This window comes from Protopterus annectens, chromosome 5.part1 (genome assembly GCF_019279795.1).
Source record: "Protopterus annectens isolate FY-2018-M chromosome 5.part1, PAN1.0, whole genome shotgun sequence".
NCBI lineage: Eukaryota > Metazoa > Chordata > Ceratodontiformes > Protopteridae > Protopterus > Protopterus annectens.
The window spans coordinates 426,290,830-426,318,725 of record NC_056736.1 but is presented as its reverse complement, the minus strand read 5'-3'; the positions used below and the strand labels follow the sequence as shown (position 1 = coordinate 426,318,725).

General features: G+C 42.5%; 1 protein-coding gene across 1 annotated transcript in view; it reads left to right on the top strand.

Moving 5' to 3' along the window:
• LOC122803464 (interferon alpha/beta receptor 1-like) overlaps positions 1-27,896 on the top strand; it is a 591,175-nt gene that overhangs the window by 476,717 nt on the left and 86,562 nt on the right. The window contains exons 7-8 of the mRNA XM_044073082.1: positions 571-734; positions 1,411-1,555. Of these exons, the coding sequence (XP_043929017.1) occupies positions 571-734; positions 1,411-1,555 (309 nt within the window). The remainder of the gene's footprint in view (positions 1-570; positions 735-1,410; positions 1,556-27,896) is intronic.

The following is a 27,896-nucleotide window of genomic DNA, read 5'->3' as shown; positions in this document are numbered from 1 at the left end:
AAAACCATCGTATTCCTTCATGATTTCAGAGGTAGTAATTGGTTCACTCTGAAGGCAATAGAGAAACTTCTCAGCACAGACCTGTGTCTCTTGCTGCCATAAAGTAATATAATTTCAGCTATTTTTCTGAAGTTAACCTCCTGTATTCCAGTTTCCACTGTTACAATGTATACATTTAAACAGTTTCAGTAGTGTGTATACATTATTGATCTCTTCCAGCATGGCACACTTTGGATACATTTCAAACGCAAGCACTGTACAAAATATCTTCTCAATACAAATGTCTGTGTAAACCTAGTGTGATATGTACATGCCATACAGTTCTAATACAAGCATCTTGTATATAAATCATGTTGATATTCACAAATGACTTATAATTATTTCCAAACTTCCAGATAGCTGTGCTGGTAGTATCTCTCTTCATTACAACAGTTCTAAGTTTTTCATCTTTGAAATTTAAATAGTAATTGTCATTGTTCTCAGTTCTGCTTCACTGGCTAAAATGCATCTTTAGTTTTATGTCACTGGCTGAAGCGTAACTTCTTTTATTTTATCATACTTTATTTAAAGCTAGACTCGGTGCGCCGTCTGCAGTTGTGGTACGCTCCAGAGATGGCTTACTTGATATCCAAATCACTGAACCCAGAAATCATGAAAACAAGTCCATGACTGAGTTCCTGAGTGGTCCGTACAAGTACTACATTGTCTTCTGGAAAGAGGGTTCCAGTGTAAATGTAAGTTAAGTAGGATGTGAAGCAAAATCGTTCTTGTCCTTTTATTTTAAAGTAGCAATGCTGCATGTGTTTGCTTGTAACTTTTTTCCGGAGTGCTGATTTCCATAGTCAGAATGTATCCAGACTTTGTTTATTTTAGCACACGTTACTGAGCTGTAAACTACAGAAGTAAAAAAAAAAAAAAAAATGATTAAGGCATGATATAATACAAACGGTCGAGAACAGCTCCTTTCCTTTCTTCCTTATGACACAGAACTGTTTATGCATATACAGCAGTGATTAGCAGCCAAGAATGCCAACAAAACCAGCAAAAAGGCATGTATATATAACTTAGACTTTGTACTTCGTTGCAATACATTAGGCATATATCCATAGTCAGATGTTAGCTGTTTCTGTCTGTCCCAGAAGCCTAACTTCTGATTCCTTTTCCTGCAGAAGTTTGGTGCCTCTAGAAAAGAAAAAAAAGAATTAGAGTGAATATTTTCTGATTCAACAGTGGCAGTTTGAATTAAAACAAAAAAAAAAAGTTGTAGCTTGAGCCTCTTTCTGACAAATGGAAACCAGTATTAAGGCTTGTTAAGGATAATAACCTTTGTACTGATGTGATGCATTGCATTTTGTCCATCTTATTTGTTGACTGTCATTTTTAAGTTGTAATAACTGTGTATTTTTATAGAAAAGTGAAATAACGGAACAGACAAAATGGGCGATCACTGATTTAGAGCCATGGACTTCCTACTGTATGAAAGTTCAAGCAGTTGATGTCTACAACAAAAAAGGCCTCTTCAGTTCAGTGCAGTGTGTGAAAACAACAGATAATGGTATGGTATTAGCTGTGTTTCAGTTTTGTTTTCTTGATCAAGTAGTGACACAGCTGATAGTATCACATATGTTGTATGTTTTATGTGAAATATGTATCAGTCATGTAAGAAAGATGTTTAGTCTTCAGAGCAGTTAGTTATTGTTTTTTTTTTCTCCTTTGTAAATAAGCCCAGGTGGGACAAGGAGCAACTTGTTTAAATTTTAACTGTTTCATCTTAGTAAATATAGAAGAGATGCGGATTCATTCATAGTTGTTTAACATTTAGTCTTATTTCAGCACTTGCTTTATATCAGAATGTGTGTTTGTACTTGATACTGTTGTATGCAGATGTTGGTTGTCATTTTATTCATATGCATTTGACTTCAGGTAACTGTAGTATCTGGTGGCTAAGCAGAAGGTTATCATGTTGTCAGTGTGCGTGTTAGGAGTGTTAGCATTAGCAGTCAGGTAATTTTGTGCTGCTATGTAGTATTGCCTGATTCTGCATGATTATTTGTATTATTTTGTTGATGGACTCTTCTATACTTAAGATGTAAACATGCCTTCTTAAAACAGCGTATTTTTTCCAGTAATTTGAAGTTGTATCATTGTATTGCATTTAAACATGCACGGTTTATTATCGATACCATTAATAGTAGTAGTACCCTTTTTCACTTAGCTGTTTCCCTTCTAGTTTGGTGCTGTCTAGACCTCCTTGCCTCTGTTATCTCCCTTTTATCCACCAGATTTTTGTGCTGTTTAGGTCCTTCTACCTTCTCCACTGCCTGTACCACTCTGCGGTCATTATTATATTTTGTTTTAAAGATACTGACTCATGTTGTCTTTCCCTTAATCTCAGGTATGTCATGCAACCTCTGTACCTTTGGCTTAGTTATAGTGCGGAGAAGGATCCAGGGAAAATAAAGGCAGTTTACACTTAGAGATGATAAAGTAGCTAGACTGTACTTATATTAATCACAGGGTGCACTAGTTACAAAGGAAGGCTTTTGCTCTCCACACTGATTTTGAAGCAGGAGTGTTTTTGGTGAACAATGAGAATTTGTAAAAGGAGCAAGTCACCTGAATGTTTGGATATCAAAGCAAGATGCAGCTGTGAATTTTTTCAAGAGTGCAGGCCATACAGGGAAGTTTGGAGTCCAGGTAGAGGTCAAAAATGTTTTATGTGCATGTGTGAATCAGGGACTTGTGGGGGGAGACAGAGCTGAATGTAAGAAGAAACTAGCTCCCCGAAAATCTTCAAGTCCATCCTAGATGAATGGACTAGAAAGTTTATCCCAGGCCTAGCACCCTGCCCTTTATGGGCAGGTGGAGTAACTACTTTGTTTTAAAAGTGGTATTATACTGGCAAGGCTTTAGAAGACTTAACTAGTGTATCTTTTACTGGCAACCTGTGCATCTTTTCATAAACCATTTAGATGGCTGAAAGTAATAAGAGACAAAGAAGAATGGACAGATTAGTGGCATAAGTATGAGAGGCCAGTGCTGTAGCAATGGACAGCAAAGATGTAGGAACAGCAGCAGTGCACATATTGATCATGGTGAGAGACATAGGACAGTGGAGTTAAGGAGAAGGAATTTGGAGGAGATGGGCATGGATAAGTGAATTTATAGGAGCTTTGATGGGTACACAAGGATAGAAAAGGAAGGGCGTGAGACTAGGAGTTTATATTAGGTGAGTGGAAGAAGCCAAATGGCCTAATTTGGATAAACAGAAAGAGTAGGAGGTTGGCCCTGAAAGAATAACTACAACCAGAGTCAAAAGAAAACCTTCTAGGGAGAAGAAGGGGAAACTTTAGGGGCAGAAAAGAAGTTGTGGTGTTTGGGGTCCTTAACTTCTGGATGGGTTGCATAGGATTGATGAATTTATTTTATTTATCTTCTGTTGACTGGGTTAGTCCCACTAGGCCAGTTGCCTCTTTTCAGGAGATACTCAGGGTAGTAGTCATAATAACTTAGGGAAGATTTGGCTGGGGCACTTGGGAAGATTCTGTAGTCTTTTTGGTTTTTGCAGTGGGGTCTTTGTACATCCACCACAGCTACCACCAACTCAAGCAAATGGGACCTCTGTTTAATATCTCCTCTAATGGATGACATACTCAAGAGTGGAGCACTGCAGTATGCTACACTGCAGTGTCATTAATAGAAAATGAATGCAGGCACTTGAAGTGAGAAGAGTCGCATCTTTCTGATCTTCCAGCATCAGGTACTAGCTTTGTGTTGAGCCACTGACAAAGCCTACAGTTCCTTGATTTTTTTTTCTTACTCTGCCACAAACCTTCCACACAGAAGTTAGCAGAGTTGCTGCCTTCTAGTCTTCAGATTCTAGTGGTCTGTTAATCAGTTGCTTGTGGATCACCAGTATTTGCAGTTGTACCAAAATTAAAAGCAAATGCCAAATGATGCATGCCTGTGGCCTCCAAGAAAGGCATACCAAACATGTATTAATGCAGTAAAAACGAGTCTTTAACTAATTAGTAAAGAAACACAAGGTTAGCTACTCTTAGACCTAGAACAGATTGTTTGACTTGAAAGTCTTTTAGTCCATGTACCAAATCTGGAAAACAGTTGGTTAACTTCAGTATCACGGTCTGGGCAATGTTTCACACAGGCACTGAAAACAGTTCCCTTTTAGTAGTCAGCAGTGAAGAAATGCTCAAACATACCATAGGAGTCTGCTGACTCTTTGTGGGTGAAGTGTCACCTTTGTTCTGTTGGGCAGGAGCAGGAGCTGTCTTCCTAGGCACCACTAGATCTTTAGCATGCACTCAGTGTCTGTAGGTTACAAGTTAGCCAACTTAGCAGGTAACCCAACAAACAGACCTGCATATAGCAAGCCAGCAAGTAAAACTCTCTTTGTTACCACAAACTTCTAAGATTTCTGTACAGCATAAAATCATGAAGCCACTGTACTTTTTGTAAAATGTGTCTTTTTTTTCCTGTATCTCAGCCCCTCCACCTCCCCACCTTAGTGATTTAATTATTTATGGAAGTGAGTCTTTTTGCAATACCCTACTTCTGAGGGAAATGCACAGTAACTGAGACCAAAAAAAACTTGATACTTTGTGGCTAGACTTATCTACCCATTGTTACTAGACCTGTAGGGGCATTGCAGCATCTCGGCGTCTCAGGTTATGTAGGTAACCATCTTTTATGCTCCTTTTTTGTTTGTATCTGGATAAACTTTGTACCTCTGACATTGTCCCCTTTTGGGATCAGTGATAGTCTGATACTGATATAACATGCACATGGCACTGTATATGTCTAAAATTCAGTTATTTCCAGCAGTGTAGTATTGCAAGTCTCTTATCCATGCTGTAATTTTTCTGTTTACATAGTGACTTGCACTAGTCTTTCATTGGTCATTTTCATTAAGTATTTTTTAAAAAGGGCTTTATCTGAACATTGAGGGAAGAAGATTACATCTTATTTAGACTTGATAAGAAGGATGTTTGCAGCAGGCTAATAGCCATTAAAAAACTGCATTATAAAAATAGTTTAAAGCAATCTAGAATACATTTGTCTTGTACTGGAGGGTGTTTCTCATGTTGAATGTTTTCATTGCATGGTTTTTTTTTTTTATAATCCTCCTCCTGGCACGACACAGCCTGAATTAGTTTTCTCTGGCTTCTATACTTGCCTATCCCTGAGTTTCCTCAGTTGTTCTTTTCTAGGGATCGTGAACATGGCCCTTTACTGGGTGGGCCACCAACTTCTGGGAAAGATGACCTCAGCTGTACTCTTTGCTCGGCCTGGGGACTGAGGGATCCTATGAGGAAGCAGTGAACAAAGAGCTTTGGAGTGGTCATATTTTGGCAACCAGTCAGTTACTCTAACTGTGGAAATGACTAGTGCAGTGACATCATAATATTGTTATCTACCCCTCATCTAATCTTGAGATATCCTATGAAGCTCTTGGTTTACACTGGAGGTCACCCAGGTATCAGTTGGATCTGATTTGGAACTTTTTAGCTACTTTTCATAGTGTGAGAAAGAGTAATAGCCATCTTGTCTTGGAAGATTCTGCTGTGAGCAGTTCCATAGCGAGTTTGCTAGTCTGCTGACTCCTGTTTCCGTAGGAATCCTTAAGGTGCAGAGAGAAAACAGTACTGTGGCTCTGCTACCTAACATAACAGTGAACAAAGCAAAAAGGCAAATGACAAGTAACCCCTTTTATTGCATGGGACATAAAATTGACCAGCATGACCTGCTTACTTATATCTCAGTGGGGTCTGTATTTCTGTTGCTTCTTATGGTGAGAAAAGGAGCATTAACCATTTTGTTTGGTCCATTTGCACTTTTGGTCATTCCTGTGCCAGTTTGTAGGCTGTCTGTTTCCTGCTTTTGATCAAATCCTGCTATAAACAGTGACCAATGACACAGCTTCCCACTTTGTTGTGGTGGGCTGCTTGATGCTTCACTGCTTAGCACAATACTGAATGACCCAAGGAAGAGAGAAAGAGGTACTTGGGCCTACTTGCTTGGATCTGAGTTAGGTTTGTGTTGCTGTTTGGTCTGTTCCTCAGCAAGTTCACTGGTTGTCTGATTCCTTCTTCAGTGCAAGTTCTGCTGTAAACAGAGCCCAGTAGTGCAGCTCAGTGCTGTGTTCTACTGGGCTTCTGGATACCATTCTGCCTGGCTCAACACGATATGAGACAAGGAGAAAAGAAGAGAGAACTACAGGCAATACCTTTTAACTTATGGGACCTGAGCTGCATTATGTGCAGTGTACAGAGAGGAATAGTAAACAGTAAGTGCACACATCAACTTTGGATAATAATTCTGCATTCTGTACTATTGAGGTTTCCTCTTAATCTCTTAACTCATCTTTTATGCCATACATTCTACAGCAAGTTTAGTGTGCCTAAGTATTATATCTCTTGACTATTTTTATTTACATAGGTGTTTGTTGCTGTTACTGAATTTGTTCATAGGTAGGTACTAGGCTATCAGCCCAAGGGCCTAAGTAAGCCTAGCCAACAAGGTTCACTGGCTTACGCCACCCAATAAAGTTAATTTCCTGTGCCCCTGTCGAGCAGAACCACAGGAGTGATCCCCTGGGTGTATTTCCTATTTCCCATCCACTCATCAAGATTTTTATTGAAGAGTGCTAATGAGTAACTTTGTTTGACATAGATGGATAGCTTGTTCCAGAGTATAGGAAGTCACTAGGACAGGAATCTATCCCACCAGCATGTCCTGTTTATTGTGGTGACAAGGTTTGGGTCCCTAGAGTGTGTAGCTCAGAGGGATTGGGATTTCTTTAGGTGTAGCATGTCCAACAGCTCTGGGTTTAACATAGCTTTATAGGTTAATAGGTTCATAGGTTCATACTAGGCTATCTGCCCTAGGGCATTTACAAGCTTAGCCAGAGTGTGTTTGGCTTTCGCCACCCATTTTAAAATTAATTTTGCTATGTCCTTTTTCGAGGTTAGTATACTGTGCATCTGTCTAACAGTAACACAAAAGTGATATCTGGAGTAAATCTACGATCTCCCATCCAGTCATCAAGATTCCTCTTGAAGAGAGTCAATGAGGGACTCTGCCTAACCTGGACTGGGATTTTATTCCAGAGTGAAGGGAGCCTCTGGGTTATGAATCTGTTCCTCCAGCATGTCCTATTTATTTCAGTGCTGAGGTTCAAGTCTCTCGAGCGTGTAGCTCGATGGGATTTCGATTTTCTGAGGTGCAGCATGTCCATTAATTCCGGGTTGGACATGGCTTTATATGTCAGGCACAGATCGCCTCTGAGCAGGCGGTATGCCACTGAGTAGAGCTGGAGTTTCTTTAACCGGGCAGCATATGGCATCTGTTTGAGCCCTTTGATCCTCTTGGTGAGGTACTTTTGGGGTCCTTCCAGTTGCTGCAGGTGTCTGGTAAGGTACATCCCAAAAGGGGCATTGTACTCAATTATGGGCCTGATGAGGGATGAGTAAAGAGGCACGATGACCTCCCCTGATCTAGATGTGAAGCCATTCATGATTAGGTGGGCTATATAAAATGATTTTCTAACCACTTTGGCCACGTGGTTGTCGAATGAGAGATTGCTATCAACTTGGGTCCCCAGGTCCCTAATTACTTCTTCCATACTAAATGGATTACCGTCTGTGTGGTAATTTGTGGGCACTTTGTTTTTGCCGAAGGGGATGACTATACACTTTTTGGTGTTTAGCTTGAGGCCATGGCTCTGGCACCAGTTGTCTGTTTCTATGAGGCCCTTTTGTAGGATGCTTGTGTTCGCTGGAGAGTCGATTATGGCGCCCAGTTTGCAGTCATCTGCGAACTTGGTCAGCCACAGTCCTTCTGTGTTGGCCTGTTCCTCCGAGAAATATATACCGAACAAGAGAGGTCCCAGGACTGAGCCTTGTAGGACGCCACTTGTAACTGGTTTGGAGTCTGACAAGGCTCCAGCAATTCTAACCATGTGGGTTCTGTCCTTGAGCCAGTTTGCAACCCATCTAGTGACATAGGGGTTTATATTTAAGCTGGTGAGCTTATCTATAATGCCCGAGTGGGGTATTGTATCGAAGGCTTTTGCGAGGTCCAGGTAGGCTGTGTGGACCACCTTCCCCTCGTCAATGGCCTTGCTGACTGTTTCAAAGAAATCGACCAGGTTTAAGAGGCAGGATCTGCCCTTAACAAAGCCAAACTGGGTAGGATCCAGTGTCTGTAGGTCCCCAATATCTTTATTTATGAGGTCCATGATGATCCTTTCCATAGCTTTGCAGACCAAGCTAGTCAGGCTTATGGGGCAATAGTTTCCAGGATCCGTTGAGGCACCACCTTTGTGGAGAGGGACCACTGTTGCTGTACACCACTCTTTGGGTACATATCCTGTAGTAAGGCTGAGATTGAACAGTAGTTTTATGTTTGGGTTTAGTTCTTCTTGGAGTTCATGTAGGACGCAGCCTGGGACACCGTCTGGTCCTATTGATGCTGTGTTTTTTGCTTTGGAGAGGGCGGCTCTTACCTGAGCATCTGAGATGTTAGGAGGGCAGCACTCTGCTGGGATAGATATTTACCCTTTTGGTGGGGAAGGGGGGAGAAGTTTGCGCTGAACCTGTCAGCTAGGATGTTGGCAATGTCTGTGGGTTCGGTGTATTTTTTGTCATTTTGGACTAATTCTGAGCATATCTGGGAATTCCCACCCAGGTTCCTAACATAACTAAAGAAAGCCTTGTGATTATCCTTAGTGTCCTGTGCAATTTTTCTCTCAAAGCTGGCCTTAGACGATTTTATGAGTGCCCGTAGTTTTTTGCTAATACTGACCAGAGATGCCTTCCCTTTTTGGGATTTTGCTCTATCATGTAGTAGCTTCCTCCTTCTATCATATAGTTTGTTTATGGCTGGGGTCCACCAGACAGGACGCCTGCCTTTGGAGGATTGGGTCTTGGTTTTGTTTGGGATTGCATGATCCATGCATTCCTGAAGGTGTTCATAGAATGCGTTTATGAAGGATTCTGCGGTCTGGGCCGCATTTTCCACAGGCCTGGGGGCTTTGAAGGATTCCACCTCGGTTTTGAGGAATGTGAAATTTGCTTTAGAGAAGTTTTTCACTGTGGTTTTCTGGGCAGGGGCTGGGGTCGGGATGTGAATATCTAGTGAGATTAGTTTATGGTCTGCTCTTACCAGTGAGGGGTACACTTCTGGTCTGGAGCATAGAGTCCCCCATGTTGGTGATGATCAGGTCCAATATGTTTTCCCCTCTTGTGGGAGTGGTAACAAGCTGTTCCATAGCATTTGAGTTTATAAATTCTAGGAACCTTTGGGCTAGGGTGTTGGAGCTAGAGTAATGCTCCCAGTCTATGTTTGGGTAGTTGAAGTCGCCCAATATAATGGTGTTTGGAGAGACCTTCATATTTTCCAGTGTTCTCAGGAAGGCTGAGTGGGGTTCCTGGGTTTGGGAGGGTGGTCTGTAGCAGGCTATAAACTGGAAGGCAGTTTTACCCACGGTTAGTTGCACATGGATAATCTCTGATGCTTCGTGTTGTGCCACCAACCTGGAGGTGTGGGCATCTTTGACGAATATTGATACTCCCCTTCCTTTTGTGATTCGGTCCAAGTTTTGGGGCCGAAAAACATGGTATGAGGTATAACCTGGTAGTGCTGGGGTGCTCTCGGGAGCCTTGAACCAGGTTTCTGTTACTGCACAGATATCGATGTTCTCCATGCTAAGGAGAGATGTCCTTCATGGATGCATCTGCAGTCATAACAACTAGGTTGTCCTGTCGTCAGGCAGCCCTTCAGTCGGCCGGATTCCAAAGTCCGGTCCGGTCTCGGGCTGATGTGCTTCACCCGACGTCATCTCTGTTGGGATTCGGTAATAAAGGCATCAGCCGACGCCATTTTCTCAGTTTTTCTTAAGCTGCGGCTTCATGCGTTACTTGAGCAGAAGCTGGGTCGCTATTTCCGAATTAATTTCACCGAGAATACTGATAGACTTCTAAAAGCTAAGCGCTGGGGACTTTTCTTGATCAGCCGATGTCGAAAAAAGCATAATTGTTTAACCTGTGTTAAATAACATGCCGAAACTCTTACTCTCACTCTTATTGTCTGCCTTGTTTAGGCCCAGTCTTGACCAGCAGCAGCCTGTTCGCGCTGTGGCTCAACCAACCTTAGGCATCTAGGCATCGGTGCTGCTTGCTGAACGTTTTTCTGTTTTGATTTTGTTATGCCGCCGGATTATCGGTTTCGAACCCACAGTCCAAAAAGCAGAACGCGACAGAACCGCGGTTTGTGCCTCGTCCCATGTTTAAGTCCTCAAAAATTATCCAAGTCTCGGTGAAACCCCACAAAACTCAACAAATGAAAGCAAGAAAAGTCTACCCCGGCAGCTGGTGCTACTGAGCCTCAACACTCTTGAAAAACGCCTCAGAAATTTTATCCACTAGCTGACCCTCACAAAACAGTGCCCACCAAATCTCTTTACACTTCTCCGGCAGAGGTAGCACCTGGCAGAGTTTGTCTCATGCCATCTCGCCAACCGCCACAGGGCCTCAGCAAAAGACTACTAAAACTAGGCCCCCAGAACCTGCCAGTGTCTCCTAGTGAGGTCTGCTCTGTTATCCCAGTGCCTTAATGGCAGAAGACCTACACTGTCAATTTCACCCAGACAAGAGCAGGCCAGTCCCAGAGAAGAGACCGAGGGCAGAGAGAGCCCCCTGAGCAGGCACCACGATATGAGGAGTCCGGTTGACAGGGTTTTCTGATCAGCAGAATTTTTGGAACTTTTTTCTGCACCTTCCACACAGCTGACCATTCCAGCTGCTTCCTCCCCAGGGAAATGGTTACCCCACAAACCTTACATGCCATCAATGATCAATTCAATGGCAGCAACAGCAGATTTTCCAGAAAAGACCTTAATTTATGGGACCTTCCTGCACCAGAGGTTTCCCAGGCCTACTTCCACCCCTGCCTATTCAGTGATGATGCTTCTCTCTGTCTCTGTCCCCAGATGGATTCTTGGTCCTAGCCTCCCAAAATAGATAGAGATTACACAGGCCCTGTCAGTTTCATTTACTATTTACAGGCCCCACTGATCACCCTCATAAAAGGTCCCAGGGCAGAGGGCAGACTAAAAGTCATATTAAAACCCTATTCCTTCAGCAACAGAAAGACAAAAACTTCGTAGACAGGGGGGAAAGGTCTACACTTCAGCTACCTTCTCTACACTTCAGCTAAAGAGGCAGCTACAAATGACAGAAACTCTAGAGTTTATGTTAAACTAAAGTTCTAAAAAACTAACCACTGAATACATATTGGTTGTTTCTACTAACATAAATGGTAAATAACATACATATTAGAAATGGAACCATTCCTAATGTGCATATGATGCACCCTGGGCTTATTTTTAGATCAGTGATTGGCTGCCAAGATGAGGAAGGATGCATGCATGAGGCATGGAGGCCTAAGATTCAGAAAGCTAAAAAGCTAGGTTGCTCTAATTTACAGAGGAGTTTGTAGTTGCTAGGTGCCAACAGCAAATTAGACACAGCCTCTGCCAGGAAAAAGGCAAAAAGAAACCTGGTACGACAAGAAATCTTTGCAGGTTCAGCCCCATTTCAGCAGCTCTGCCAGGCAGGAAGTCCAGGTTTCCTGAGAACTGGCCACCAAAAATTAAAGACAGATGGTTCCAGGCAGAAACCAATCCAGTACGGTTGGTGACAGAGTACCAGTCAGTGGCAAGGTAACAACAGAGGCAAGGTAACACCAGAGCCACACAACAAACCCTGCACACAGCAAACCTAGAACACAACCAATGCCAAGCCAAACAACAGAAGCTCCAACAGCGGAAACTAGTTCTATTTTCAAAAAAAAAAGTGGATTAAAACACTCTACAAGAAAAGTTACAATACGCCATACATTGTCGGTTCCATCAAAATGCTTTATCAGTCCAAACTGGGAAAGCCAAATGGCAGCTCCACTCATGGTATTCTTCTAAAACAAAGAGAGCATACCAAAAACAGTAATTCAGAGAAAAAGCAGAGATAGCTCCAGAAAGTTGCAGGATCAGAGCAGAGTCAGGGGTTCACTCCACAAGGGTATCTAAAGTGAGAATTCTGGAAGTAAAGCATCAAAAATGCATATTACAATTGTCCTGGGGCATTTAAAATGCAAAATACACTTGCATCCCTTCCTCCAATGGGGACGCCGAAAGCAAGGTGACAACATCTCAAGGATACCTGTCGTTTACTTTACTATCAGCACTGGGATACAAGCTCAATAGATTTCTGTCAAGATCAGAACCATCTAATTCATTTCTTGCCTGGGCAGATCTATCATTTCTCAGAATCAGAGTATCAGCCTGTATCCAGAAAACGCCATAACAGACTAATCGCCCATAATTCTACATTACCCTTAAACTGAACCCAATACAGGGACAACAAAACCAAAAAGCAAACAACAAACACAAAAGCAACAAGTCAAGTACAAAGCAGGGGACACATTACTTAGACACAATAGTCAAGAACTACGATACACACAAAAAGAATTTTCTTGTTGCCGAACAAGACACAACCTAGAAACAGAAATTTACAAAAACCAAAGAAAAAACAGATGGCATTCTGCACTACAAAAAAATGCAAAACTGAACCCAGACTCTCTGGCAAGGACAAAACGAAACAGCCCTGCAAAATTAATGGCATATAATTGGGACTCATGGTCAGACCACATACACAAGAAAGAAAAGCAGAGTTAACCCAACAGGAACAACTTCACCAAACAAAGCACAAAACAGAAAACCCAAGTAATCCTGGTTCCTACAAGTTCAAAATGCGGTCAGGAGAGGCCTAGGGATAACCCAGGCCAACACCAGCCAGACCATGGTACAGCAACCAAGAAGGCACTCATTCCAGAATGGGACAAATGCCATGATAGAGACAGGATCGCTGGCTGGACAGGAACTAAAACATCCAGTTGCATCAACTAAACTGGCAAATGGCAGTAAAACTTAGGCAACAAAAAGAGCAGAAGTTGGCAAAGAGGCACGAAACAAAGCAACACAGGACATCCAACAAACAGGTCTCAAAGAAATGGGACAGCTACACAGCTACACATACAACACCACAATCTGCACTCGCTCAAACAACTGCCTCTAGCAGACATATTACAGCATGCCAAGTGGATTAAGCTCGAAGCTGCACATAACCACATGAACGCATATGCATTCCCAAGAGATACTTGATATATGGATTATTACTAAAAATCAGGAAGAGGAACCATCTCTATAGAACTATCTCGCTGAATCAGAAGACATCACTCAGAGAAATCTCTGGGCATCACCGCAAGACAACCATTTATCATTCACAGTGCCTTTGCCCTTAACTCAGCTGAAAAGGAGTGGCTTACAAGGAGCATCCCTGTTGCAACTGACTGCATGGACATCCACACAAGTCAACCAGCTAATCATCAAGGAAGACCCCAAGCGCTCCCCTGATATTACAATACTTACAAACCAACAGGAGAGCATGAAGAAACTATGCTGGCCAATGGAAAGGTTTGTCCAATACACTACTGAACTGCTAAAAAGATGTGTCAAACTAAACTATACTACTAATGTTATTCTGAAAACCTAGCGAACTGAGCAGCAGGACTATGTACACATACCTAAAGAATTAGATTGCTATTTCAGCCAGAATTATTACATGAGAACACTAGACTTCTCAATGAAAAAGCCTTTGTGCAAGCAGAAGAAAAAGAGGAGGAAAACCTCCAGAAGAAAAATTTATGTGTCAAATAGAGGAAGCCAACAGAAAAATTGACACCTGTCTCCAAAATTCCCATCAAACAGCATACCTACAACACCCAGTAAATGAAAAACTTCTTTCAGACATTAATTACTTCAGCAAGGAGGAGTTCAAACCTTTTACAGAAATTAATTTCAATTTCCCTTCTTACAATCAGCCCTGGACCTAAGTTCTCTGCTATAAACCTACACTGAAGCACTCTTTGTAAATCCAGGTTAGACACTACACAACAAAACACCAGCAACCTCACCCTTTCCTAACACCAACACTTCAGAAAAAATATTTTCAACAACAAATACTTCATTAGACACTGCAAGCCTACATAACATTCCTCCTACCTGTAGCAGTCTTCCCCACCCAAACCTAAGAGCCTGCCCAAGAGGGAACTAAGAGTGTCTTTATTTCTCTATATCTCCAATGGATGAGAATTTCATCGATAAATCCACCTACCTTGCTCTAAATACCACATACCAAACATGAATATAAACAGCAGGCAGACTATTGCACACATCTAACACTACGAGAAAGGCACCCGAAGACGCATTAAAGAAAGACACTACACAGAAGAGCCTACTATTTTTGCCAAACAAAACTCAAACTTTTAGGAAATACTAAGCTCCCGAGCAGGAAAAGCCATTGAAAACACCATTTCCACCTAAGCTTTTCATACCACAGAAGATCCTCCTCCCTTGTTTCCACAGGTATTCTACCCAGAGTCTTATCTGCAGAACCATCTATAGGATTCTAATACAACCACCTACTTACGATGACATTTCCCGAACTGCTACATTATAGCGATCAGGCTTTCCCTCCTTCCCTCAGCATTTCCTACTGTTAATCTGATCTAATTATACATTTGCCTTAGGGGGTCTCTTATAGTGGGTTTGGCTGATATATATAAACAAGTTAGTAGCACTTTTACATCTTTTAGTTTATCACTTTTAACTTGTTTGCTATGGGGCCAATGATAGATGTTATAGCCAGGGATACCACCTACCTTGGGGCTTACCACACTGAGGAAAATGTCCGATGAGATGTCTTGCTAATTACCAGCTACCCTCTATTTCTCTTCTAGGTGGTTGTTTGTATATGTGCACAGCCCGGACCGGTTTTTAGTCATCACTAACATTGGCAACATACCATGTTTAGATGCTCCATTTACCATGCAGCATTTTGGATTCATGACTGGACTGACAAAAACTGACGGTTGATGCCGGCAAGATGAAGACCAACAGAGAAACACAGAGGAAACGCCGGGTCAACTTGCTTCTTTATGCCGGAGACAGACTTGAATTTTTTGAGTGCATGCATCTTGAGGTTTAGACTTCTGGCATTGAGTAGCATTACTATTAGTTTCTTATCCCTTGTGATACCTATGGAGGTGGGTTTGCCTTTTGAGCCTTGTCTAAAAAAGGCACTATAGGGGTGGCAAGAGCCTTTGCCAATATCTGAAAGCCCAGGGGTGACAGGTGCAAGCCGTCCCTAGCAAAGCATCGTGGCTTGTCGAGCATGTCATCTCAGGCTGACAGGCATTGGATCCCCTTTGAATGACACCAATACTTAAGCCAGTTGTTGAAATTGATCATCTTGTCTTCATATTGTGGCATCATTCTTGGTGAGGGTAATATGCTACTCAAGGTCAGGGTCATACCGGCCTGGGCTACATGCTCAGAGAGCTCCTCTATGTCTCTTTTCATGTAGTTCAGGGAGGTACGTCTCAGGTCATTCACACCAGCATGGACAATGACTGAGTCATATTTGTACTTGCCTTGGAGTGACCTGAGTGCTTGTGTTATGTGGCGGATCCTAGCGCCCGACAGGCAGCTCACCATGACCTTCTTCTTGTTCAGCCTGGTGAGCGGGACGTCAGTGTGCCTGACGATAGTCACCTATTACAAGTGTATCAGGTGTGTTGTTTAGCCTTAAGGGCTGTGACTGTTCGGCACACTGGCTTTGTGAGCTATGTGTTGCACGTGTTTTGTTTTGGGGTAGCGGTTGCTTGGTTGCCTGCTTTGGAGGTCTCTGTTGCTTAGAAATATTTTTATTTAGAGCCTCCGAGTATGTTTTTGTGTGTTTGTGTTTGGTTTGCTGTCGTGGTAGGTCCATGTGAGACTGGAATTGTAGCGAGTGTGGTTTCCTTCTCCTCCTGACTGGTTATGCCAGTACTGAGTTGAGAGAGCTTAGCCTCTAGTTTGGCTATATGGTTGCATCTCTCACATGTGTTGGAATTTGTTGGGAGGAGGAGAGGGTTGTCTGTGTACATGAGGCAGTTGTAACATTGCCTCAAGATTCCCAGATTCACCAGCTGGACCGGAGAGGAGATTGACAACTGACCTTTGGACATGCTAGAATAGTATTGGGAATTCCTTTATAACTGAAAAAAGGGCCAATGGGGAGCAAGGTACTTAAGGGGAGTTTGTGAGGGTGTAGTGCTTTTAATTTTTTAGTGCTGACTTATATAATTGCTTTAGTGAAGCAAGTGCCAGGCTTTAGAGTAGGAATAGGGTGTTTATTATGAGAACTAGATCAGTTGTAAGGGAAAAAGTGAAGAGCAGACTTTGTGGAGCCGAGAATGGCTTAAACCCAATTAAGCGGCGTTGCCCGATGCAGCGCTATGCGCAAAATTGCGCAAAGCTGTGCTACAGCGGGTTTTATACATGGGGGGGACTTGAAAGAGCTAGAAATTGGCCCAAAACGGCCAATAGACTACCAGATTCTTGTGCTGGGAACACTCCTCCAGGGATAGATAAGCTGCTCTAATCTCCCCACTGCCACTGGTGAACAAAGACGCTTCCCTTTATCCAAGAAAGGAAATGGGCAACACAGGAACTTTCCAGAAGTCCAGAATACAGCAAAGCCTGTATTTGGACTACTCTAGGTCAGGAAAGATGGGACACAAGGATAATTTTTTTTTTTTTTTTCTTTTTTGCAACAAACAGCAGGAAAATGCAATAAATATGTAACACAGGCTAGCGCACTTGAGTGTGTAGCCTCAACAGGTAAATGCAACAAACAGGGCAAACTTTAAAAGTGCAGGTGCAAAAACAACTTTAAACAGTTTAAAACAGTTCAAGAAGCAGAAATACTTGCAGTTTAGCTAGATCGGACAGTCGCCCAGGTAGTAGCAGCAAAAAAACACTTTTATCAGGTTAGCAGTCGCTCTTTTAGCCTCTCTGCTGCTAGCACCACTCTGCAGGACGAGGAGGAGCTTGGCTGAGTAGTAACAAGTGCAAAAACCATGCCAAAGCGGGTTTTATACACAGGGACTTGAAAGAGCTAGAAATTGGCCCAAAACGGCCAACAGACTACCAGATTCTTGTGCTGGGAACACTCCTCCAGGGATAGATAGGCTGCTCTAAGCTCCCCACTGCCACTGGTGAACAAAGAAGCCTGCCTTTTTCCAAGAAAGGAATTGGGCAGCACAGGAACTTTCCAAAAATCCAGAAAACAGCAAAGCCTGTATTTGGACTACTCTAAGTTAGGAAAGACGGGAAACAAGGGTAATTGTTTTTTTTTTTTCTTTTTTGCAGCAAACAGCAGGAAAATGCAATAAATATGTAACACAGGCTAGCGCACTTGAGTGTGTAGCCTCAAAAGGTAAATGCAACAAACAGGACAAACTTTAAATTACAAGCGTAAAAGTGCGCTAAAGCTGGCTTTAAAGCAGGGGGGTTAGAAAAAGATAGGAAATGGCCCAAAACGGCCAATAAGCTACAAGTTACTGGGCTGGAACCACTCCTCAAGGGAAAGATAGGCTGCTCAGAGCTCCCCACTCTCACTGGTGAACAAAGAAGCTTCCTCCTATCCAAATAAGGATATGGGCAACACAGGAACTATGACACAGCCCAGAGATCAGCAATGCCTGAAGACTAGACTATTCTCATTCAGTAAAGGCGGGAAACAAGGATTTTCTTTTTTTTTTTTTTTAAGTAGCAGAAATTAGGTACAGAAACGCAGTAAATGCTTTAATTCAGCTAGCGCACTTGAGTGTGTAGCCTACTAGTTGCCTGTATCACTCTGCAGGACACCACGAGGAGCTGTGCGGAGTTGTATACAATAACAAACTTTTTAAATCACAGATTCGCTAAGAAAAAAAAAAAAAAAACTGCCGTTTTAGGCAGAATTAGTTAAGACAGCAAGAAAAGCAGAAAACTGATACTTAATCACTCCAAAGTTACTCTTTTGTCTCTCTGCTGCTGTAGACTCTGCAGAACACCTGGAAGGCACTTGCTGAGCGGAATACAAGCGTAAAAACTGTGCAAATGAGGTTTTTATAGCAGGAAGTGAAAGAGATAGAAATTATCCCAAAATGACCAATAAACTACTAACTTCTGGGCTGAAACCACTCCTCCAGGGACAGATAGGCTGCACAAAGCTCCCCTCTCTCACAGGTGAACAGAGAAACTTCCTTCTCTCCAAGTAAGGTAATGGCAACACAGAAACTTGTAACACAGCTCTGGATTCAGCAATAACCTGAAAACTGGACTATACTAGTTCAGAAAGGTGGGAGAGATCTCCTTGGAGTAGGCGATATGCTACAGAGTAAAGCTTGAGTTTTTTGAGACTTTCAGTGTAGGGCATCTGTTTGAGGCCAGTAATCCTCTTTGTGAGGAACTTCTGTGGCCTTTCCAGCTGTTGCAGATGTCTTGTGAGGTACATTCCAAAAGGGGCGTTGTACACTATAATGGGTCTAATTGAGTGTCAAGTAGAGGGGAACAATGACCTCTTTTTTTTCCTGGGCGAGAACCCTTTTGTGATGAGATGTGCCACATAGAAGGATTTCCTGACTACTGTGGCGATGTGATTATCAAAGGAGAGACTACTGTCCGCCTGGGTCCCAAGGTCTCTTGTCACGCATTCGGCATTAAGTAGACTACCGCTTATGTGGTAGTTCATGGGTACAGAGTTTTTACCAAAGGGGATGACAATGCACTTTTTGGCATAGAGCTTGAGGCCATGCCTCTGACACCGGGCATCTGTCTCAGTGAGGAACTTCTGTAGGATGTCAACATCATTTGGGGACTCGACTATGGCTCCTAGTTTGCAGTCATCTGCGAACTTCATTAACCAGAGGCCTTCTGTGTTAGCCTGTGCTTCAGAGAAGTAGATACCAAACAGGAGAGGTCCCAGGACTGAACCCTGTGGTACTCCACTTGTCACTGCCTTGAAGTCACATTTGGAGTCTGCAACTTTTACAATGTGGGTTCTGTCAGTGAGCCAGTTGGCAACCCATCTTGTGATATAGGGATTTATACGTAGTTTAGTGAGTTTAGCTATAATTCCAGAATGGGGGATAGTGTTGAAAGCCTTGGTGAGGTCAAGATAGGCTGTGTGAACCACCTCATCTACGGCTTTGGTGACTGCCTCAAAGAAGTCGATCAGGTTCATAAGGCATGAGCTGCCTTTCACAAACCCGAACTGGGTGGGGTCCAGAGTTTGCAGGTTACCAATGTCTTTGTTTATGAGATTCATGATTATATGTTCTATGGTCTTGCAGACCATGATCGTCAGGCTAATAGGGTGATAGTTCCCAGGATCAGTGGTGGCTCCCCCTTTGTGGGGTGGGATAACTGTTGCTGTGCACCATTCAGTGGGCACAATGCCTGATGAGACTATGATTGAACATGGTGCTTAGGTGGGGAGCCAGTTCCTTCTGAAGTTCATGTAAAATGCAGCCTGGGATGTTGTCCGGTCCCATGAATGCTGTGTTTCTGGTTTTAGAGAGTGCAGCTTTTACCTGCATAGATGTGATTACAGGGACTCTACATTCTTCCTGTACAGATATGGGCCCTTTAGGGGGTGAGAGGGGGGGTAAAGTTAGCACTGAACCTATCTGCCAGGATGTTGGCAATATTAGTTGGTTCTGTAATTTTCATGCCGTTGTGCTGTAACTCAGAGCAGATCTGGGTGTTGCCATTGAGATTGTTGACATAGCTATAGAATGCTTTGTGGTTGCCCTTAGAATCAGTGGTTATTTTGTTTATGTAGCTAGCTTTAGAGAATCTTATAAGGGATCTTAGCTTCTTACCGAGGCTGACCAGGGAGCTCCTGCACTCATGGGATTTTACTCTCTTTTGCAAAAGTTTCTTCCTTCTGTTGTAGAGTTTTTTATGGCAGGGGAAAACCAGATTGGCTTCCTTTTTTTGGAAGATAACGTCTTGGTTCTGTTTGGGATAGCATGATCCATGCACTTGTGTAAGTGCTTAGAAAGTGCGCTTGTGTAGGATTCAGCAGTTGTAACTGTATTGTCCATCTCCATGGGTGTCATGAAGTTTGCCACTTCTGTCTTAAGAAGCATGAAGTTGGCTTTGGAGAACTTTTTTTTACCGTGGTTTCCTTAATGGTGGGTGGGGGCGGGATGGGGATATCTAGGGTGATTAGCTTATGGTCGGATCTGACCAAAGAGGAGTTGACTTCAGGTGTGGAACACCAGTCAGTCATGCTGGTAATGACTAGGTCTAGGATATTGTTGCCCCTGGTGGGGGTGTGGATAAGTTGATCCAGGACATTGGAATTTATGAATTCCAGAAAATGTTGCGCGGAGGAGTTGGTACATGAGTAGTTTTAGCAGTTATTGGTGGAATAGTTGAAATCACCTATTATTAGGGTGTTTGGTTGAACCGTAATATTTTCCAGTGTATCAAGAAAAGAGGAGTAGGAATCCTGGGGCATGGTGGCTGTTCTGGTGCATTTGCTGATTTTATTTTTCTTGTCATAGTCATCTTTTCCTGAGTTACGTAAAAATACTCCTGTTTCCAATGTGCACAAGTTTTTGCTGAACGGTATTGTTTCCATTGCCGAATTTGCTCTGTTAGCCATAGAATTGTCACTATTCTTGTATTATCATTGTTAAACCTGTCTACCTCTGCCTTATTTCTAGTATTATCTTTGTTAAACCTGTCTACCTCTGCCTTATTTCTAGTGTACTTGAATTAGTTTTGCTGAGCTGTTAGTGTTGCTGAATGCATTACTGCTGTTGCTCAGATGTTCTTCATTCCACATTGCTGCAGTCCTAACCATAGGGTAGTCCGCTGTCCAGTCGGGTCCCGAATATATGGCTGACGCCGGTCAGTCGGCCGGGACTGATGTCAGGACGGACAGTACTAATGCCGCTGGACACGCTATACCTCCTCAGTCTTTTTTTTTTCTTTGGTCCGATGCAGAAGCAGTTTTGCAGGTAGCGATGCTTGGCGCGTTCTGAAATTTTTGAAGTCGGAGTTTTCAGACCCGGGTCGAGTTATTCTAAGTACCCTGGAACTTTTTTTTTTTTTTCTTGCCTCAGTATTTAAGATGTCAGAAAAGTGAATAACTGTATTTCTTGTGGGAAGAAGATACCTCTTTGGGATTACCTACCTTGTTGTATACCTTTGTTTAGGCCTGAGCGCACGACGTCTTGTGCTTGATTTAGATTTAAACTAACGAACTATTAAGAGAAGGGTTAGACTGTGCAGGTTAGTGTTTGGGGAAGCGTTGTAATTATAAAACGCCGCTCGATGTTCCGCCCGCCAAAAGTGTGCCGGACAAAGCAACAAAGCAAGGACAAAGGAAGAACCGCAGTCCGGACGGGTTTCTTTAGGGCGCGGAGGAGCTAGAGAGGTTTTGCCAGGAGTTTCTGAGGAGTCTCAGGCAGAGACTTTACCAGGAGGGAGTCTCCCTCTCAGGAGGTAGGCCAGGCTGATGGGATTTCAGAGGCCAGGCTGATGGGATTTTCCTCTTCCTCTGTTTCAGCTCTCTCTCTGGCAGACAAAGACTCCTTTCAGGTCTGCTCCAAGCACTTGTTCAGGGAGCCTAAGAAACTAGCACTTCAGGTTCTGTGCCTAAGAAACATATGCTTAAAATGGCAGAGATTTGTAGATAAGTCATTAGAGGTCTTATGATTATGACTTCTAGAGGCAGTGTCAGTTGAGCCTGTTGAGAGCCTCAGAGGCTGAGTTTGAGAGTTTGAGTCTTTTCAGAGAGGGTTGAGAGTCTCCTTCAGCTCTGGATGATTCGATTCATTATTCTGATCCTCTGAGGATTTTTCCTTTTCCTTCTCCTCATTCCATTCATTTTCATTTTAAATGGGAAGGCCAGAGATTTCGTTTTACCCAGGAGGATGGGAATTCTTGTTTTACCAGCAGAGGGAATTTTAGGATATACCCCAGCATAGGCCCTGAGCTCCTGAGCTATTGCTCCTGTGTTGAGTGATGTGGGATAGGTCTTTGCTGAGGCTTCCTCTACCCTGATGCCCTGCCTCCTGCCCCTGGTAAACCTGATAGGTACTATAGTAGTCATGCCCAGAAAGTGTTCTCCGGGGGAGACTGAAGGTAAGAGGCAAGGGTTGTTCAGGATGGGAAAGAAAGTAAGGAGGCAAATGTTGTTCTCTGAGAAAGAAAGATTGTACGGCTTTTGCTTTAATGAAATAAGAAATTGAATTGTCTTTCTTCCACTTTATTATATCATATTGAGTGTTCCAGTTGCTGGAATATAGCTCCACAAACTCTATGGGGGAGGGATTGAAGTAAAAGGTGGATTGGATTTAGTTCATGTGTCTGAACAAGTGGTGCCACTTCTTTGCAATGTGGTTTGGAACAAGTGGAGGGACCACTTGCAATGTGGTTTTGATGCTGCGTCGACGCTCGAGGTGGCTGCCACTGGTTCTGTTCTTACCTGAGCACGTTAAAGTTGGATGTCACACCAGCTTGATCTATGCAGAGACAAAAGATTTTGGATGCTAACTTTAGTTTTGAAAATTGAGGATTGCCTCATTAAAGGATGATTTGAGAAAATGGAGGACAAGGTCTAAATTTATGCAGATCGTTGTAATTTTTTGCAGGTGCAGCTCCAAAGTTTAAACGAAATTGGCCTACTAAGGGATGGGTGATCCTGTGGCCGATTCCCAGTCTAGGGGTTCTTTTAGAGCTCAGTCAGGGAGTGCCAGTGGTTTCTTTTAGGGTGAGAACGGGAGTTCTCCTGCTCAGACTCAGAGAAGGCAGGGGGTCAATTTTTTCAGAGACAGAATGACCTGAGTCTCTTCACCACGCCAGACCTCTCACTGTCACTCTTGCCCCTTGGGAGGCAATTTTCTCTTTTCAGAAAATTGGGATTTAATTACACCACAAGATTCTCTTTTACTCTTCATTTCATTCACCCACAGGTGCAGGTTTTTCATCCTAGGAAAGGAAAAGAGGCCAGACCAGGTACCAAAGAAGGGGAAAGAAATTCATAAGGATTTATTACATCTCTGGGGGTATGCAGACAGTCCCATCAAACAAATGTTGCCTTAGGACAGTAGCTTTTTGGACTGTTCCTTTTACCAAAGAACTGGAACACGACTCCTTTTTTCAACCAATATCCCATGCAAGTTATCACAGTCCTACAAGTTCAAAACAAAGATTGCTGGGCAGCTTACCTTCTCTGCTAAAGCCAGATCTCATGTAAGCTTAAGACCATGGAAGCATACCTTCATGTGCCTATAAGACATTTGCGCAGAAAGGGAATTCAAATCTATGGAAATTTCAGCTATCATTCTCTGCATTATCTGAAAAGGAAGACCTTCTCTAGCATTTGAATATGTCATAGCAGTGCTCCACTGCCTGGGGTATCACAAGGAAATAAAAATTCATCTAGTAATTCTCAAGACATGAGCTTGGAAAAGATGATCAAGAAAGGATGGACTGTTGCAGCAGTGGAATAGTACTGGGGTCTTTCCAGGGGTAAATGGTAACCATCTGAAATAAAAGCTAGACCAGATACCTTCTAAGACAGGTTCAGTCTTCATTGAGACTGAATACAGCAGCCCAGATGCAGCACAGTAGACATGATCAACCAACTTCTCAAAAGATATCTCTCTTCCATCTACTCCTTCTTTTTTTGTGGTGGCTGGCAGGTGGGTCCCAAACAGTTCACAAGCCTTAGGTCGTATTGCGCGCAGTCAGATGCCACTTTGCAATGTGCTCTCAAGGGGGGAGTTCACAGCAATGGAAAGCTTTCAAATAGCATTTGGAGACTACAGCATCTACACACCAACATGCTTCAAATGTTTTTTTGTTCAGTTAAGAATTTTGCTGGAAAGGAGTTACTCCAGTCTCCAGAGAGATTTCGTCAGATTTTAACGACAGCAGCCTCGACAAATCTTACAGCCTGGCTAATTGGATCCAAGAGCCAATCTAAATGGAAAGTGGATATACAGCATCTACATATAGCAAACCAGCTCTTCAGTTAGCAACCATGCCGAGCATGGAGCCTTCAAGTTTGTTTGGCAGGTTTTGCATGGATCCTACAACACAAAAACAACAAAGTTCACAGACACAGACACAAACAGTGACACACTCTTATCCCCTATGCAGGCAGGCAATGATTTTCATACCACCAGCGGCAGCCCTTCTGCAACTAATGTTTCAGGGTCTAGCTCTGTTTTGATGCTCTTGTTTCTGATGCAGACAGACAAAAAAGACATTCCACCTCTGCCCGGTGGTGGATCTTCATGGGGAACAATTGACATGTTGATTTCACTAATCTACATTTAATAGGGGTTGGATTACTATGGCACCACTTGCCAAAGTTTTGCACAAAGGGTTTCATCACACAGCTTGAAGCTGGGATCTTCATCTGTTAGTCTTTTTCTTGGATCTCTCCTCATGTGTATCCATGCCTCTCTCTTCTTCTTCTTCCTCCAAAGGTTGTTTAAGACACAGCAGACAAGCCAAGGATGATTTTATTAAACTATTATGGACACTGGTACCCACTACTAAGGGACCACTGCTAGGGAAAAGATGCTCTTAGCTTCCATGCCTTGAGCAGTCTCTCAGAAGCTGTTCAGGCCTAATTTTTCTGTGGCTCTTCAATAATGTATCTACAGTTCCTCTTAATCTTTTTTTGAACTCTATAATTAAGATTCATGCTGCAGAAATTTCAGCTCACTATGATTTTGTATGCCATTATGGAAGCCAGATGCCCCTAGGAAATCGAAGAGATTTTTATTTAAAGGCCCCAAAATTTTTGGAGTGGAGTGGCAATTTGATTTTTTGTGTTCAAAATATTTTTGAGTTCATTCTCTTGAGCTCATGTTTCCAGCTTCCTTGTCCATCTCTTCATGGAAGACTTTCATTTTGTGCATGATTGCAAGCTCATTTTGATTTCTCCTTTGTTTATACAGTTTTGTGAGGGGCAGAAGCTCCTCCTAAGAGGGCAATCAATATTGTCACTAATCCTTGACTTATGTTGGAAAACTTACTAGTGCTACTTTTGAATTGAAATACTTGTCATGGACACATTTTTTTGTCATGGAAGACTGCTTTTTGAAGGGTTTCTGAGTTGCAGGCCCTGCTTGAGTTGCATATATTTATCTGGCAGTAGAGTTGTTTTGTCTCAGCGCCCTAATAAGCTTTTTAAGCCTTTTGTTTTAATCCTTGTGGGATTAAACTATTTCATTCATTCTGGCTTTATTTTCAACTGTTCATCTCATCAAAGCACTATTCATTTGCCTACTTTCATGCACATCCCCAAAATTTGCCACTTAGATTATGCACACTTTCATTTCAGGCAGTCTCAGTGGTTGTTTGTTTTTTTGAGACTGAGTTCTCAGGGCTGTGTTGTACCTTCCTTCTCAATTTTTTTGTGGAATGGTTTGTGTTTCTTTTGCTCTACTTACCAAATTACTTGGTGTGCTTGAATTGTTGCTTGTGTTCCAGCTGCATTTCGTTGACTTCCTTGCCACCTGAATCACTGGTTGCCTGTTTAACTGTAGCCTCAGCTAGGTTTACTTATCTACTTTAAGTTCCTGCAGCTTTTATGCTATAATTGCTAGCTGAGTAACTGATTAGCTATCTACAGTTCAGTTTGGTTGACTGCTTACCTGATTTTCCTCCAGTTTTTGTGATTCAAAAGTTAGATCAGTTTTTTGTGTTGCTGCCAGCTGCATTCTGATTGTTTAACCAGCTGTAGTACCAGATTGTCTAGCATTACTAAATTAGTGGTTGATCCTCATTATTGCACCAGCTTTCCTATTAAAGTTAGAGTCCTTCGCTTGTCTTTAACTTGGGTCCTTAGTCTGCTGTAGCCCTTTCTGTGCCTATTTTGTTTACACTTAGCACATTGACACAGTATAGCAGACGGCCTCGTGTATCAACAATCCTTTACTCATAGCAGACAATGGCACCATTGGTGAGAGGTGTAAACGCTGCAATTGGAGATCAACCTCTCACCTTCCCTTCAGTATTAGTAAGAATCATACCTGCATGACACAGCAGTGCAGCAATAAATCCTCATATCCTGAGGTTTTAAGGAAATCTTTATCACCCTAGACCAGAGCTGGATCATGGTCAAATGGGACGCTATGCAGGGGTAATGGATCGGAGCACCCCCACAGCACCTCGCCACACTGCAGCCATTTCAGTGTCGCTTTACTTGGCCTTTTCTCCAAAGTTACCATAAACACTGTTCAAATCTGTAAATGTGCATACTATTTTCTTATTTACTTTTAGAATAATTACAGGTATTTGGATTTAATTTAAAACTTTTATTTCAAATTTTATAGCATAAACACTGATAGACATTTGCTAAACAAAACAATGCAGTTTCACAATCAAAACAGACAGCATTGACAGTAAAATTCTCTGCCCTTGAAACTAACATTCATTGAAATGGAATTGAAACCCACATTCAAGGAAAATGCATATGGCCAATGGTGGATTAAGTTTACCTTTGGGATGTTTTCAAACCATAGGCCCCTTGCACACATTTTGGCACAATGCATGTGTACATGCATGTGTTCCAATTGTATTAAATTATATTCCTTGTAGAAAACATCACTTGTTAGTGTGTGTTTTCAATTTGTAGTTTTGATCTTTTTTTCCAGTAAGCACTAAAACAAAAACATATGAACCAGTAATGACAAAACTGCCCATTTCAGAACATTTCAACCATAAAAGGCCACTCAAACTTCTGTCATTGCAATCCACCAGTGTCAGTCAGTAGTGTAAATCTCTGCAAAAGTAAGTCACCTGACTAATTCTACATTAAAAAGATCTGCAACAATTGAAGAGGTTGGTGCTTGCAAATAATTTTATAATTCAGTGCTTCATCTACAAATTCAGTGCCTGCTGCCCTTAAAGAGTAAAGTGCCTATGTTACATTAAAAAAAATGGTAAGCTGGTAATATTGCAGTAGAGAATGGATGGAAAACCGCCAACATCTTCCTAATTACCAGGCATCTCATCCAAAGGAGGACAAACTCAGGACTGCAGCAGCCCCCCCCCCTTAAAGTACAGCACAGTATCAGCAATCCTTCTGCATGGTGTGGGATTAGAACCCACAGTCTTCGGGAGCTTCGGTTTCCTCCCACATCCCAAAGACATGCAGTAGGTGGATTGGACACTCTAAATTGGCCCTAGGGGTGTGTGTGTGTGTGTGTGTGTGTGTGTGTGTGTGTGTGTGTGTGAGACTTCTTTGGATGGTTGGGCGCCGGGCTGGCAACTCGACGCCATAAAACTCCACTGCCAGTCATGAGCGGACAGATGATCTGCATCAAAAGCAAGCATGCCACCTTTTGTGCTGTTAACACTGCTTTAAAATTCAGTAGCACAGTGATGACTATTTTCTAGACAAAACAGTTGCACATTGAAAGCAGCATGAGCAGCAGTAAACGTCTCCCTTGAAGCTCACAATTCCTTGAAAATGCAAGGTAGCTGAACATTTCTTGAAAATTCACTGAAAAATTCACACTTCCTTGAAAATGCACTGAGGTGGTTGGTGTAATCATACCTCTCAGCTGCCCAGACTTCTGCAGAATGTCTAGAATTTTGCCTCATAATTTTGTTCTGTTCCTCTTAAAATCTGTGTTTTCTTTCTGGCTAAGTACAGAGGATTGAAGTCACTAAATAATGACATACATTTCAGTTTCAAACTTTATATCCTTCATAAAATGCAAGCTAACATCAAACCTGTTGCCCTAACAACATTCTAAGTTTGTAAGAGCAATATTTATAATCTGTGCCTGTTTTGGGTGTTTGCCCCCCATTGTTTAAGGCTTTTTCCAGATTTCTTGTAATAAGAAGTTGAGAGGTATGGTTGATATGGAGGATTCAGGCTCTTGACCCCTGTAGCCAAGGTAAATGG